General features: G+C 44.7%; 1 protein-coding gene across 1 annotated transcript in view; it reads right to left on the bottom strand.

The window, feature by feature from the left end:
- BMP1 (bone morphogenetic protein 1) overlaps nucleotides 1–14,802 on the bottom strand; it is a gene marked incomplete in the record, with an annotated part of 156,797 nt that extends 141,995 nt beyond the window's left edge. Inside the window, 1 exon segment of the mRNA XM_073622269.1 lies at nucleotides 14,500–14,802. Within this exon segment, the coding sequence (XP_073478370.1) occupies nucleotides 14,500–14,782 (283 nt within the window).
- Between the last annotated feature and the right edge of the window lie 2,622 nt (nucleotides 14,803–17,424).

The raw sequence follows: 17,424 nt of genomic DNA, 5'->3' as shown, positions 1-17,424 counted from the left end.
TGAAAGGGGTCCAAGTATAATCATACAGCACTCTTCAAAATAATCCTGATATACATGTTAAAAAAAAAAAAAAAAAAAAAAAAAAACCCACAAACACAAAATTGTATCGTTACTTCAGCATTGGTTACAGTGGGATCAGAAGAACACCACGTATCCCACACCTTGTTATATTTAGCTGGGCAACCTCTGTGTTCAAAAATAATCTTCTCATAAGGCAATACCCGATTTACTAACCGAAGCGACGTACGTATAGATGGAGGAGTGGGCTGAATGCATTTAAGTGCCACAGCTTTACGAGCCATAAATAATGTTTCCATTAACATGGTCCTAGTATGTCTCGGCCACAACTCTTCGTCTAGGACTCCCAACAAGCTCCCCTTCAGATCATCTGCCCTCCCCCCATTCATCAGAATGCATGTGCCTCCACTGTGGGGTTACTCATTAGTGAAAGGTACTACAGATACCAGGGGGCCTTGGCGAGGCTCTGTAGCTTACACATGCATTTGCAAATGCGTGCAGACTAAACCCTTGTTTTTAACGCATACTGTTAGACAGGTTGATTCGGTTGTCTGTGGGCTGGTTGTAATTAAGATTGGTTTTTTCCTTGGATTTATCCTTGGCCCCGTTTATATCTTATGTGCCCTCCAATGCTGCTTACTGCAATGGCCAACTATAGCTGGGGGCAAAGGTCACCTTTTTTTGTACAGAATTATTATGTATATATTGACCTATCTGCTTGACTATATGACAATTATGTGACTGTTGATGTGATGGAAATTGTATTTACCAATAAATCTTTACTTTATTGGATTCGATTATTGAGTGTGTTGCGCCTCATCTAAAGTCCCACGGGCAATTCAGGTTTCTTTGCTTTTGGAGTGTGAGAGAGAGTGCTGTTCTGCACCTGCCCTTTACAGCTTAAGTGTTAAATTATTACCAAAACTAGTAACAATCCAATGCTGGGGCAATAAAGAGTAGATACTGATACAAAAGGCCATTTAAAAAGGGAAAACGATGCCGATGTGGCCCACGATAAAATGGAGTTTGATTTGACTCCACTAATCTACAGAAAAGATGAAGCAGAGAGATGCATGCAGTGCACGGCCCCAGGTACAGCTTCCCCTCCAGCATAGAGAACAGTGAGCAGCACAATACCAAATCTCTGAAGACTGGCAGTCAGAGAGAGCACAGCCTATCACTGCAGATATACAGGTGTGTAGCTCAAGGCACAGGAATGCCCAATCATGGAAAGTGGACTATATTTAGGAGGGAATTTAAGACAAAGGGTAGATTTTCAGGAGTATGGTTAAGGCACAATTAACATTTCTAAATGTTCCCTACCATATAACATATCTTTACATTTTTAATATCAGGTCCACTTTAACCACTGACTGCTGAAACTAGGTCCGTCCTTCTAAAATGGTTGACACGGTCAAAGCTTAGGCTCACCACCGAGCAGCACATAATATATTGTGAAATACCTCAGAGCCCTGTGAGGGAAGAGAAATATTACATATATATGTGAATGTATTAATGACTTATTTTCTGGAGGCAACTTGTATGTTTGGTGTAATGGTCCTACACGCTGTAGGGCTTCATACACACCGACTTCACCTTGTATAGGAGCGGTGTGTACAGCAAGCATTTCCAAAGCTAGCAGCCTGTCAAGCTTCCAGCAGGCTTTTGGAAAGCACCATTTGAAACTTGAAGCAATTTTTTTTTTTCTGCCAGTAAATACCCTTTACCTTTTAATAGATGATAAATAAATATGACTGAAGTTCCACTTTAATGTTCCTGTGTGCAACATTGTTAAGAAGTTACTGCGTCCCAATTGACATAATGGGACTGCCTGCACGAGAATGCACGAACACCTGTCCATTCTCATGCAGGCGAACACGACCCTTGCATACTTCAGTATGCCCTTGTGAATGAGGCCTTAATGAATATGACATAATTTTTCATTATAGTGAGAGGTCTGTGCAATCCCCCCCAGGAAGACTTCCTCCCTCTGGCAGTGGGAATAACATGGGGATCACAAGTATCACATTTCTCCCAAAATCTTCCATCTCAATAAAAATTCAAGAGGCAATAAGATCATGACCAGATGGTGTAGAAACTCCACCATCCACCATAAAAACGTTCCCAACCTCTCCAACCAACATGTTGGAGATGGGACTGTGCAATAGGCTGAAAGTAACAGAACTCATCCACAATCTAGACCTATAACTGGCCACATTTCTTTTCCACTTTAACAACCTAACAGAAAAGAACTACAAGAACTCTATACCAATACACCTCTTACAATTCTACTAGGACATTCAAGTCAATGCCAGCAATATGGAAAAAACTAACCTACCAACTGTGGTTACGTGGTTCCATAGGATCACCAACGTCATGTTGATGGAATGGCTTTCCCTATATGTCAAAAATGATAAACTCCAAGTCACAAAGTATGCCTGGTACAGGTTTACCTCCTCGCAACCATACTGGAAAGCGTTTGGCTCTTAACACAGGATGCCTTGGGGGAGGAGGACGGGGGCTTAACTTGCCTTCCTTCCCTCTCCTCACAACCCTATTAACTTCAAGATTGTTCAGGTTAACAAGAGTAGGCCTGAAATAATTGAAATACAGTGTGGACTTTTTGAATATAGATATGCTTTAACCACTTGCCGCCCGCCATATAGAAAATGACGGCGGCAAAGTGGTTTCAATATCCTGACACACCGCAACTCAGATCTAGGTAAAGAGTCTCTGACGGAGACTCTTTACCACGTGATCAGCCATGTCCAATCACTGCTGATTACGATGTAAATAGGAAGAGGTGGTGATCGGCTTTTCCTCACTCGCGTCTGACAGACGCGAGTAGAGGAGAGCCGATCGGCTGCTCTCCTGACAGGGGGGTCTGTGCTGATTGTTTATCAGCACAGGCCCCCCCTCGGATCCCACCCAGGACCACCAGGATGGCCACCACACTGGACCACCAGGTATGCCCCCTAGACCCCCAGGGGAATACCAGTCTGTGCCCAGGCAGCTGCCAATCTGTGCCCACTCCAATGCCTACCACTGCCACCAGGGGTGCCAATTAGTGCCACCTATCAGTGCAGCCTGTCAGTGCCCACTCATTGGTGCCGCCTTATCAGTGCCCATCGGTGAAAGAGAAAACGTACTTATTTACAAATTTTTTTTTTTTGCAGAAACAAAAGCAAAACTTTTTTTTTCCAAATTTTTGGCCTTTTTTTATTTGTTTAGCAAAAAATAAAAACTGACGTGTATTAACCATGTTTTACAGGTTGGCACTGCCGTGTCAGACATTTCTCAGAGCCTGCATTCTGAATTACAGGAGGTGCTGAAGAGTTTCACAGGAGGCGGAGTCTCTGCTTGCAGGCAGCAAGGTGCCATGGAATATGTAGTCCTTAGAAATCAAAACTAAACAGCAGAGGAGATTCTGCAAAGCATGCAGGGAATCCAGGAGGTTGTGGAAACATGACCAGCAAACAGGCAGAACTCACAACATGAAAAGAAATGTTTTACGTAAGCTTAGTTTGGATTGTCAAATAGAACTATTGTTATTACAATGCTGATGTTCTAAAAATGAAAGTATGCTGTGGCCATAGGTCTCCTTAAAATTATATTTTTTAATCTTTGTAGCGTTCAGCTTTAAAGTGGTTGTAAAGGCACAAGGTTTTTTACCTTCATCAGCCCCATCTCGATCCAGCAATGTCCACGAGAGCCTTGGCTCTCCAGGGACTCGCGGGAGCAGCTCCCGTTGCTGTCAATCACAGCCAGTGAGCCGATCAGGATATGAAGGGAAACACAGAGCCGTGGCTCGGGAGCGCGCATGCTTGGGTGCCCTCAAAAGGAGGGCCAGCAGGGCACCAGAGAAGAGAAGGATCCGGGCTGCTCTGTGGAAAACCATTACACAGAGCAAGCATGGCATGTATATAATAATATATACAGTATCTCACAAAAGTCAGTACACCCCTCACATTTTATTATATCTTTTCATGTGACAACACTGAAGAAATGACACTTTGCTACAATGTAAAGTATTGAGTGTACAGCTTGTATAACCTTGTAAATTTGCGGTCCCCTCAAAATAACTCACACAGCCATTAATGTCTAAACCGCTGGCAACAAAAGTGAGTACACCCCTAAGTGAAAATGTCCAAATTGGGCCCAAAGTGTGAATATTTTGTGTGGCCACCAATATTTTCCAGCACTGCCTTAACCCTCTTGGGCATGGAGTTCACAGTTTGCCACTGGAGTCCTCTTCCACTCCTCCATGACAACATCACAGAGCTGGTGGATGTTAGAGACCTTGCGCTCCTCCACCTTCCGTTTGAGGATGGCCCACAGAGGCTCAATAGGGTTTAGGTCTGGAGACATGCTTGGCCAGTCCATCACCTTTACCCTTAGCTTCTTTAGCAAGGCAGTGGTCATCTTGGAGGTATATTTGGGGTTATGTTGGAATACTGCCCTGCGGCCCAGTCTCTGAAGGGGGGGGGGGGGAACCATGCTCTGCTTCAGTATGTCACAGTGTATGTTGGCATTCATGGTTCCCTCAATAAACTGTAGCTCCCTAGTGCTAGCAGCACTCATGCAGCCCCAGACCATGACACTCCAACCACCATGTTTGACTGTAGGCAAGACACTTGACTTTGTACTGCTCACCTGGTTGCCACGACACAAGCTTGACACCATCTGAACCAAATAAGTTTATTTTAGTCTCATCAGACCACAGGACATGGTTCCAGTAATCCGTGTCCCTAGTCAGCTTGTCTTCAGCAAACTGTTTGCGGGCTTTCTTGTACATCATCTTTAGAAGGAGGCTTCCTTCTGGGAGGACAGCCATGCAGACCAATTTGATGCAGTGTATGGTCTGAGCACTGATAGGCTGACCTGACCCCCCCCCCCCCAACCTCTGCAACAATGCTGGTAGCACTCATGTCTATTTCCCAAAGACGCTGAGCATGTGCACTCAACTTCTTTGGTCGACCATGGGGAGGCCTGTTCTGAGTGGAACCTGTCCTGTTAAACCGCTGTATGGTCTTGGTCACCATGCTGCAGCTCAGTTTCAGGGTCTTGGCAATCTTCTTATAGCCTAGGCCATCTTTATATAGAGCAACAATTCTTTTTTTTAGATCCTCAGAGAGTTCTTTGCCATGAGGTGCCATGTTGAACTTCCAGTGACTAGTATGAGAGAGAGAGCGATAACATCAAAGTTTAACACACCTGCTCCCCACTCACACCTGAGATCTTGTAACACTAACGAGTCACATGACAGCAGGAGGGAAAATGCCTAATTGGGCACAATTTGGATATTTTCACTTGGGGTGTACTCACTTTTGTTGCCAGTGGTTTAGACATTAATGGCTGTGTGTTGAGTTACTTTGAGGGGACAGCAAATTTACACTGTTATACAAGCTGTACACTCAGTACTTTACATTGTAGCAAAGTGTCATTTTTTCAGTGTTGTCACATGAAAAGATATAATAAAATATTTACAAAAATGTGAGGGGTGTACTCACTTTTGTGAGATACTGTACATCCCTAAAAGTCCTATAGGAACAAATAGGAGGCTCTGCCACCTAGATGTCCCTTTTCCTCTTTTTTTTCCCCAATAAAATTACATTTTGATGTGAATTGTCGTTTCCTGGTATCCTTCACTTGCTATTGATGCAAAAAAAACATGTGTGTTTGCCTCTGCTGAATTATCAGTTTTTATCTCCCTTGGTGAACTACAAAACACTCCACTAGGTTATAAAAAGGAGGATGGGTGGGTCTGTAGTCAGAGGGGGTGCCACAGAACGACAAGAAACTGGCAGTCAGCTGCAGCATACTGCCAAGTTTGCTCCAGTGACGAGGAGGGAGGGGATGATGAGGTCACCGAAATTGAGGCAGGATGTCCTCCAAGGGCCACCAATGGCGCTGCTACTGTGCCTGCCAATCAGGAGGGAGAGTGCCAGATGGCCGAGGCACTTCTGGATAGAGATGGGGCTTGGGTGAGTATTAGAGGGGCTTAGGGGGGCTGCTAAACACAGAAGTTTTTTTTTTTTTTTTTAACTTAAGGCATAGAAGGCATTAAGATATAAAAAAAAAAAAAAAAAAAACCCCTTCTGCCTTTACAACCACTATAAAGCGGAACTAAACGCTATCATTTTCTACCAAGGAAGCTACCATCTTGGCATCGGTTTGATCTTTAGCTGCCATGAAGCTGCACATGAGATCAGTTAGGAGACCAGACATTATTATACAGGAATTATATAGAGCTGAAAGATTATTCAACACTTTATAACATAAGGACAGACAATACAATAGGAATCAGAGAGCCCTACTCAGAGCTTACAATCTAGAAGGTAGGGTCAAGAGATACAAAAAAAAAAAAAAAAAAAAAAAAGTTAATAACTGTGTGGGATGGGCTGATGGAGTAAATTTGTGTACAGTTGTTAGGTGGAGGCCAGAAAGGATTCCCTGAAGAGATGAATTTTTAGGGATCATCTGAAAGTGGACAGAGTAGGAGAGAGTCGGACAGATCAGGGTAGAGAATTCCAGAGGGTGGGAGAGGCTCTGGAGAAAGTCCTAGAGGCGAGCGTGGGATGAAGTGACAAGGAAGCTAGAGAGCAGGAGGTCTTAGGAGGAAAGAAGAGGACGATTTTGTAGGCATCTTGAGACCAGGTTAGTGATGTAGCTGGGGTTGTGGATGATTTTGCACGTTATTGTTAGGAATTGTTGAATTTAATTCGTTGGGTGAGCGGAAGCCAGTGGAGGGACTGGCAGAGAGGGGTAGCAGACACTGAGCAGTTGGTAAGGTGGATGAGCCTGACAGCAGCATTCATGACAGACTGAAGAGGGAACATCCTATGCAAGGGTAAGCCAATGAGGAGGGAGTTGCAGTAGTCGAGCCAAGAGATGACCAGGGAGATAACTAGGAGCTTTGTGGTGCCATTGGTTAGAAAGGGGCGTATCTTGGCATTTGATGGTTTGACAGTTTGGCTGAGAACAGAATCAAATGTGACAGTTATGCCTCTTTCACGCAAGTGGACCGATCAGGTTCGCCTGTCCGTTTTTTAAGGCAGACCTGATCGGACCACCCATTGCTCAGATGTAAACGGACATGTGTCCACTTTCACTCGTCCGCATCTGATCTGCCAAAAACAGGATGGATGGGGATCCGATACCAAACCGTCTAGTGGATTGGATGACAGGCAGTTTCCATAGGACCACGCCATAGAGAACGGCAGGCTGAGTCCGTTCTGCATCAGTGGAGTGGACACGGACCTGTCATCCGCCTACTCACTGTATACACTGTTAAATTGAGGAGTTTGCTTCCGCTTTAGAGTACAGTGAAGAAGCATTTCCACCCTAGGAGAAGAAGTGCATTACTTGTCTCAGGGTCAACAGGTATTGTGAAGAAAAAAAAAAAAAAAAAACACCCACACACCAAACACAGCCCCCACATCAAAGTACGATTAAACCGCAACATATTACATGTGTGTTCTTGCATTTAGATACACTGTAAAAGTACCCAGCTTTTTTATTTTTTGGATATCACCACATCCACAGGAAAAAAAAAGTCAAATCCAAAGACATATTGACTATATAAAAACTTTCCCCGCGTCCAATTTGCGGGTGCCAAAACATTTTACACCAGTGCTCACACATCAGAAACACCCAAGACTGAAGTGAATAAAGCTGAAATGCTGAGCCCAGGGGGTCGGATTTTACACCACCACGTGGCTTTTAGTTACATCTTGTTGTGAACTCAGCTGGGATAGAGAAGGAGGGGGAATAGTTCAACGTTCTTCACAGAACAGACCAGCAATCATGTTTTTGGTGATGTGTCAGTGCTTGCAGTCTCCTCTGCTTTCCACACAAGGCATCCTACCGTGCAGCAAGACGTAGCAGAGCTCCTTCAAATACAAAACGTGGAACTCAGAAAGTGTCTTGAATACTTTATAGAATTCTGCCGAGCCTCCACACTACAAATGTCAGTGCTTGGAACAGATTCATGTATATGTCAGGAACAGGTCCATAAATCTGTCCCAGGAGGTGGCCGGTGCTGAGCGTAGCTAACCAATGCTGAGCCTGATAAAAATTTTATTGTGGTGTGCGTGGAGTCCAATGGGGAATTCAGACTAATTCATCATCAGGTCCACCTCCCTAGCTATTGACAGGGGAAGTCAATGGGCTGGTTCCATACCCACTATTGACTTTACACTATTACCAAAAGTATTGGGACGCCTGCCTTTACATGAACTTTAATGGTGTCTTATGCCGCGTACACACGGTCGGACTTTTCAGCTACAAAAGTCCGACAGACTTTCGACGGACTTGCGGCGGACTTTTTAACGAACAGACTTGCCTACACACGATCACACAAAAGTCAGTCGAATTCTTACGTGATGACGTACACCGGACTAAAATAAGGAAGTTGATAGCCAGTAGCCAATAGCTGCCCTAGAGTGGGTTTTTGTCCGTCAGACTAGCATACAGACGAGCGGATTTTTCGACCGGACTCGAGTCCGTCGGAAAGATTTGAAGCATGTTTCAAATCTAAAGTCCGTCGGATTTGAGGCTGAAAAAGTCAGTTGAAAGTCCGGAGAAGCCCACACACGATCGGATTACCAGCCAGCTTTAGTCCGTCAGCGTCCGTTGGACTTTTGTAGACGAAAAGTCCGACCGTGTGTACGCGGCATAAGTCTATAGGGTTCAATATTGAGGTGGCCCATCCTTTGCAGCTATAACAGCTTCAACTCTTCTGGGAAGGCTGTCCACAAGGTTTAGGAGTGTGTCTATGGGAATGCGTGACCATTCTTCCAGAAGCGCATTTGCGAGGTCAGGCACTGATGTTGGACGAGAAGACCTGGCTTGCAGTGTCTACTCTAATGCATCCTAGGTTGTTGTCGTCAGGACTCTGCAGGCCAGTCAAGTTCCTCCACCCCAAACGCACTCATCCATGTCTTTATGAACCTAGATGGTCCCAAATCATTTGGTGGAGCGGGAGATTATGGTGTGGGGTTGTTTTTCAGGGGTTGGGCTTGGCCCCTTAGTTCCAGTGAAGGGAACTCTTAAGGGGTCAGCATACCAAGACATTTTGGACAATGTCATGCTCCCAACTTTGTGGGAACAGTTTGGGGATGGCCCCTTCCTGTTCCAACATGACTGCGCATCAGTGCACAACACAAGGTCCATAAAGATATGGATGAGCGAGTTTGTAGTGGAGTGCTGACTTCAACCCAATAGAACACCTTTGGGATGAATTAGAGCAGATACTGCGAGCCAGGCCTCCTCATCCAACATCAGTGCCTGACCTCACAAATGCGCTTCTGGAAGAATGTCTATGGGAATGTTTGACCACACTCCTAAACCTTCTGGACAGCTTTCCCAGAAGAGTTGAAGCTGCAAAGGATGGACCAACTCAATATTGAACCCTACGGACTAAGACTGGGATGCCATTACAAGTTCATGTGCGTATAAAAGGCAGATGTCCCAATACTTTTGACAATGTAGTGAATTTGCGGCTATGGAATCCGCAATTGCAATCACAAGGCAGCAGGGTGGATTTTAGGGCCGAAACAACTAATCGATAACGAATCGATTATGAAATTAATCGATGAAAATAGTAATCGATCAGTAACATAATGGGGTTAAAAAAGCTCAAATTAGCCCTATATAGTACAAAAAGAGCAAAACTCTACTGTAAATATTACTTTCACTGTTGCAAAGTAAAAAAAGAAAAAAAAACTAAGGGCTAAATTATTTTTTTTAACACCATTATGTTAGTAAATGTCTTAGGCCTGGTTCCCACCCATGTGTTTTTTTGTGCTTTTTGCAGAAATGCACTACAGTTCATTTAACGTTCACATCTTTGCTTTTTTCAGCTGCTGTGTATTTGGAAAGGGTCAAGGACCTTTTTCAAAGCAAAACGGTGCTTTTTTTGGTTCAATATACTTCAATGGAGAAGCTGCAGAAAAGCATGTAATATTACAGTTCTGTTTGAAAATCTGCAAAACAGTCTAGAATTTTTTTTTCCTTTACATAAAAAAAAAAAAAAAAATTTGATCTGAGTCTGATGATATTTACCAGATTCAACCTCATAGTATATCGAGTATATCTCTTCTGTCTGTTATTCTCAGAGAGGATTAAAGATTTTACTCTCTAACCATATAGTTGGATATTTATATTTACCCAGGCGTATAAAGATATTTAGGAATAAATTGCCTTTTTTTAAACTTTACATATTAACTAAAATTATACACCACACTTTTTTTAAGGTTATTAACCGATCAATTAATCAGAACAATAATCGGCCAACTAATCAATTATGAAAATAATCGTTAGTTGCAGCCCTAGTGGATTTGATATAAAATCATAATTTTTAAAGAGCAACTGTCATCTGTCATGTAGCGGCTCCTCCTCTGACCCGCTGTTGACTCAACGACAGTCCCATTCACTTTATTTTAACAGAGAAAGTCCCATTCACTTTAATGGGATGGCTGTTGATGTGGCAGTGACACAAAAAGGTGAGGGACGTCGCGGCATAAGTGGATCCCCGTTAACAGGCGCTGTCATGATGGATCTGAAATGACAGGTGCTCTTTAAATGTAAGAACTTATTCTTGCTGGTAGTTAGAATCTTTAATATTTGCAAACAAAACGAAGGTTTCCTATTTAGAATAATAAGCTGTCAGCTTAGTAAAACAGCGATATCAGAACCGATTCAATCAGTTTGAAGTGTACATAGATTTGCCAAAACATGGGATAAAGGAATATTCCTGAACTTTGGTTTCATGGTTACCGTGAAATTGTGTGAATGCATCAATGCAGTGCATGTTATCTCAGCTTGGATTCATTGAATGAGTTTACCAAAAATGTAAATATTGCAGAATATACAGCCTCACACTACATAACTAATCTCCATTTCATGCTGGATAAACTAAATTATTAATGTATCGTAAATAGAAAACTATATTTAGATAGATTAGAGCGGTTTACTCTAAAAGCATTTTAATAAATGAATTTGATTTAAAAAAATAATAATCCGAATAAAAAAAAAAAAAAAAAAAATCTGATTTGTTGATTTTTTTTTTTTTTTTTTTTTTTTAAATCATTGATTTTTATTCACCCTGCAAAGCAGGCGAACCTGATAGGGGAGTAATCTCTTATCCCCATCAGGCTTCACCCACTATGAGTGTGCCCCCTATATCACCGTTTGCTAAGATGCCATCAGTGATGCAACCAACAACATCATGACAACCAATATCTTATCCCTGACCCATTCATCTGCCAGCACAGAGGTTCCTGTAATTATACAAATAGGGTTATTGCCCATTTGTGTAAATTGTGTCAGCCAGTAGCCCCGCCCCTTTGTTTACATTCAGCTATGGCCAGGAGATGAATAAAGCTGGGGATGCGTCACCAGTTACTAGGAGGTAGGTGGCCAGTGGTATCCTAGCAACCCCAAGCCGTGTGTGGGAAGTGGTCAAATTTATGACAAATTCCGAGAACATGCCCGACTCTGATCATCGGTGCCTGTCTGTATACCAGTTTACAGCGAGACATTAAAAACGGTCACAATGCTTTCCTAAATTAAGTGCAGTTGATTTTGTTTTTTGAAGGGCGCTACTGCCAGAAGAGTGTCAAACCCATTATTAAAGTCTTCCCAAAAGTTTTGAGTAAATGATCTATGTAGGAGGTCTCTCCCACTCTGGATGGGACAGGATTGGATGCGTTTGTAAGACAGTACCACCATATCAAAGCAAAGACTATGTGCAGGATCATCTCAGGTAGGCTTATTTACAGGTTCAGTAAAGGAAGGGGTGTTCAAAAAAATTTGAACAGTTTAGATACATTTTTACCACCCCACAACTGTGGCATGCAAAAAAAAAAAAAAAAAAGTGCCAGTCACATTTTGGCAGGCACTACCAGCTGCTGAACATGACTCGATCAATTGAATGGGGTTGTACCACAAATGGACATGGTGCAGGTTTTCAGGGGTTAAAAACAGGCAGTTAGGAGGAGACATAGCACCTCCTCAGCACCTGTCAAGCACCCTCTGAAAAGCAATTTACTTTACCGCAGATCGCTGTTTAGGCCCCATGCACTCTGGGTGTTTAGCCCCGTTGCGTAGGGCTCTGGCATTTAGCTGCAAGCAGAGGGTACAGGTGTCCCATCCAGCCCTACTTTTGGCAGCCTGTTAAACTCTACAAGACTTCTTGTGTTCTGGGCATTCATCCCTGGGTGCATACTGCCCTAAACATTTGTACCGCTAATCGCACCATCCAGCTGCAGCAACTGACAGGCTCTCATAGAGTTTGACAGGCTGCCTGCAGCGGGGCTGGATGGTGCCCCTGTGCCCTCTGCTCCATGTACTAGGGCTCAATGCCAAGTGTGTATGAGGGCTTAGAGGGCACTTCAAGTGTAAGTGAGCCCCTGCTTCAGGTAGGCTTACAAGAGAGCAGAGGTTTGCTGGATGCTCTTTTTACCACCCGACTATAAAAAGAGCCAAGACTCCTAGTCAGACACATCAGTATGGCTGCACCTAATTAACCTAATTACAGCCCCTGTAGACTCCCAATCTGTGCAATGTGCCCGTCTACAGCACAACGATTAAAGAACATTGCCTGGATTTCAGGCAGTCCTGGTTGCCTGGGACACTTCTCTGCTGTGACATGGACACTCCAATTATAATACACAGATCAGAACATGAACACAATGGATTTGCCTTATTAAATACTAATATAAAAAAGGTCCACAGAAGTGAGATTGTAAGATGGTCATATACCGACAGATAGGGGGAGATTTACTAAAGCTGGAGAGTGCAATATCTGGTACATAGAAACCAATCAGCTTCCAGGTTTTATTATCAAACCTTAATTGAACCAGCTGAAGTTAGAAACTGATTGGTTACAATGCACAACTGCACCAGATTCTCTGTGCTCCAGTCTTAGTAGATCTCCCCTATACTGTTGTAAGACTAGGTGCCAGTCACCTGTGTGCAAATCACATCTGAAGGAAGGATTAAACTTTTTTTTTTTTTTTTTTTTAATTTTCCATTAAAGTCTGCTAATAGAGATATTCCAGGGCTAGGAGTATGTGATGTGTACTGAATACTGGATATACACATTGGGTGAACAGGGGTCTGATTATCCACCACACATGACCAGGAAAGGAGACGACATTTCCAGGGACACATCTACTAAACCTTCATCTCAGGTACAACATGGAATAAGTCTGCATACAGATCCAGAGTAGCAGTGCATGTCCTTACTAGGCGTGTACCCCAATGCAGAGTAAAGCTGGATACACACTATACAACCTTTGATTTCCTTTAGATTTAAGCTGGATACACACTATACAATTTTCTGTAGATCCCCCCCCCCCCCCCCTTCAGATTTACCAAAACCATATAATAGGAGGTCAAAACCTTAAAGTGGTTGTAAACCCATTACAACAACTTTATGCTACAGGTAAGCCTATAATAAAAGGCTTACCTGTAGCTACCCTGAATCTCCTAAACCTGCACAGTATGTCATTGGCACATACAGGGGATAACTGAAGCAATGGCATGTATGTGCTGTTTGTGCAGTCTGGGTGCCGTTACCGGCGGCTCCAGCGGGAGTGACATCATCGCGGCTCCAGCCAATCACAGCACCGGAGTGGCGATATCCGGAAGTAACCCCTAGGAGAGATGTCGCTGGCCGGAGGGGGGGGAGACGAGGACGGCTGTGAGGTGGGGGGCTTGGTTCTCGGGTAATTCATAATGAGCTAGTATGCTATGCATACAAGCTCATTATGCCTTGGTCTTGCAGGGTTTTTTTGTTTACCAGGGTTTACAACCACTTTAACAGTTTCAATTTGTCTGCAATCAGGCGGGCCCTTGTACTACATGGTTTTGGGTAAATCTAAAGGAAATCAGACAACAAAAGCTGTATAGTGTGTATGGGGTCTTAGTGCAAAGGGCCTGTCAGATTGCACACAAATTGAAAGTGTTTGGGTTTGACCTCATTATATGGTTTTGCTAAATCCAAAAAGGGAAAAAAAAATAAAAATAATTATATATATATATATATATATATATATATATATATATATATATTTTTTTTTTTTTTTTTTTTATTAATAATAATAATAATCTAAAGAAAATTGTATAGTGTGTATCCAGTTTTACAGTGCATGCCCTTATTAGATGTGTACCTCCTGGATCCACACTGACAGAGGACAGTACAGATCATGTCCTATACTAGGTAGGTGCCCCCATCCACAGTGCACGTCCCCCTAGGTAAGTACACATAGTGACAGTGGATAGTGATGTCTTGCTAGGCTCTGGATACAGAATACTGTCCTGTGTGTAAACAGAGATACAAAGTGACAGAGTCCCCTCCTGTACAGATTAGGGGGGGGGGACACTTTGTTGCCAATAATAATATTAAAGTTTGGGTGTAAAGTTGCTCCCTTCCCCCTCCCCCTCCTCCCCCCGGTTCGGCTCTCCCCCTCTCACCAGCCTTGCAGGGGTCCTTGTATTCGATGTGTTCCTCCGACTCGTCCAGCTCCGGGTACAGGTCGGGGTAATCGTCCTCCCCCAGAGGGATCACCCCGGCGGGTAGGAGGATCAGCCATAGAAGGAGCGGAGGGGCTCTGCCTGTCCAAGGCATCCCAGCGGTGGCGGCGGAGAGCTGTGCTGGTCTGGACTCCTCTGCTCTCCTCTTTTTGGGATGGGAGATCTCCGGGAGGCGGGATCGCTGCAGATCAGCCCCCTCTACAGCCCGGCCGGGGGATATCATTGTGTCCTGGGAGAGAGCCAGCCTGCTGGAGGGGAGGGAGGAGGAGAGAGAGGGGACCTCTCATCCCTGATTGGAGGATCACCTACCCTGGGGGCTGCAGAGCATTGCACAGCCCGTCCAACAACCTGGACACCCAGGTGTATGTATCCACTCCATGTATGCAGAGCATCACTCCACTCTATGTATGCAGAGCATCACTCCAACCTATGTATGCAGAGCATCACTCCACTCCATGTATGCAGAGCATCACTCCACTCTATGTATGCAGAGCATCACTCCACTCCATGTATGCAGAGCATCACTCCACTCCATGTATGCAGAGCATCACTCCACTCCATGTATGCAGAGCATCACTCCACTCCATGTATGCAGAGCATCACTCCACTCCATGTATGCAGAGCATCACTCCACTCCATGTATGCAGAGCATCACTCCACTCTATGTATGCAGAGCATCACTCCACTCCATGTATGCAGAGCATCACTCCACTCCATGTATGCAGAGCATCACTCCACTCCATGTATGCAGAGCATCACTCCACTCTATGTATGCAGAGCATCACTCCACTCCATGTATGCAGAGCATCACTCCACTCCATGTATGCAGAATATCACTCTACTCCATGTATGCAGAACATCACTCCTCTTCCCCTTTATGCAGAGCATCACTCTCCCCATTTGCAGGGCTTCACCCCCCCCCCCCCCCATCTATGTATATGTGTTACGCAGAACATCTCTCTTCTTGTAAGCAGAACATCACTCTTCTGATTGTACCCGTGAGAATGCAGAGCATCACTTCTGTCCTTCACTCTACTCAGGTGTAGGTACCAAGTATCACCTTGAATATACAGGTTATGCAGAGCATTACTCCTCACACTGACTCTACTCATGTTATGCAGATCATCACTCCTCACCCTGACTTTCCGCAGGTGTATACAGAACATCACTGTTCTCCCTGACTTCCCAGGTGTTGGTACAGAGCATCCCTTTTGTGTTGCAGAAAATAACTCCTCTTCTTAACCCTCTGTAGATGTGTGCAGAGTCATTTCCTTCTCTGACCCTACTCAGGTAATGCAGAGCATCCCTTCCCTCACGGGCTTTATCTGGGTGTATGCAGAGCATCCCTTCCCTCCCTGACTTTACCTGGGTACATGCAGAACATCCCTTCCCTACATGGCTTTACCTGGGTGTATGCAGAGCATCCCTTCCCTCCATGGCTTTACCTGGGTGCATGCAGAGCATCCCTTCCCTCTCTGACTTTACCTAGGTGCATGCAGAGCATCCCTTCCCTCCCTGACTTTACCTGGGTGCATGCAGAACATCCCTTCCCTCCCTGACTTTACCTGAGTGCATGCAGAACATTTCTTCCCTCCCTGACTTTATCTGGGTGCATGCAGAACATTCCTTCCCTCCCTGACTTTACCTTGGTGCATGCAGAACATCCCTTCCCTCCCTGACTTTACCTGGGTGCATGCAGAACATCCCTTCCCTCCCTGACTTTACCTGGGTGTATGCAGAGCATTAGTTCCTTCCTTGGCTTTACCTGGGTGCATGCAGAACATCCCTTCCCTCCCTGACTTTACCTGGGTGCATGCAGAGCATCCCTTCCCTCTCTGACTTTACCTGGGTGCATGCAGAGCATCCCCTTCCCTCTCTGACTTTACCTGGGTGTATGCAGAACATCCCTTCCCTCCCTGACTTTACCTGGGTGCATGCAGAGCATCCCTTCCCTCTCTGACTTTACCTGGGTGTATGCAGAGCATTAGTTTCCCTTCCTTGGCTTTACCTGGGTGCATGCAGAGCATCCCTTCCCTCTCTGACTTTACCTGGGTGCATGCAGAACATCCCTTCCCTCCCTGACTTTACCTGGGTGTATGCAGAGCATCCCTTCCCTCCCTGACTTTACCTGGGTGCATGCAGAGCATCCCTTCCCTCCCTGACTTTACCTGGGTGCATGGAGAACATCCCTTCCCTCCCTGACTGTACCTGGGTGTATGCAGAGCATTAGTTCCTTCCTTGGCTTTACCTGGGTGCATGGAGAACATCCCTTCCCTCCCTGACTGTACCTGGGTGTATGGAGAACATTAGTTCCTTCCTTGGCTTTACCTGGGTGCATGCAGAACATCCCTTCCCTCCCTGACTGTACCTGGGTGAATGCAGAGCATCACTTGCCTCCCTGACTTTGCCTGGGTAAATACAGAGCATTACTCCTCTCTCTGAGCCTGCCCAATGCTATGCAGATCATTGCTCTTTTCCCTGGCTGTGTTGGGGGTAATGCAGATCTGATCCTCTATACAGGTTCCTGGAGAACATAGTACCTTCCTTTTCCCTGTGGATGAATGTCCTCAGCATCACCTCTCTATTTGATTGGCCTGAGGATGGATCACTTTCCTGCACCAACAGATGGGTGTTGTGCAGATTATAAACCCAGAGTGCAGAGTATCACTCCTGTAGAACAGATGTCTAGGCAGGGATGTGCAGAGCATCACATTTCTTCTAGGTAAGATACAAGCAGAGTATCATTTCCCTCCTTCATTGTGGATGATTGGTGTATTGTTCCTTCACACATGAAGAAGGTCACTTCCCACCTTTACAGGTAAGTAGTTTGTTTTGGATAGAGTAGAGGGTATTGCCAACATTGTA

This window comes from Aquarana catesbeiana, linkage group LG03 (assembly GCF_042186555.1).
Source record: "Aquarana catesbeiana isolate 2022-GZ linkage group LG03, ASM4218655v1, whole genome shotgun sequence".
Taxonomy (NCBI): domain Eukaryota; kingdom Metazoa; phylum Chordata; class Amphibia; order Anura; family Ranidae; genus Aquarana; species Aquarana catesbeiana.
The sequence above is the reverse complement of the archived record's forward strand: the minus strand, read 5'-3'. Positions and strand labels throughout refer to the sequence as shown.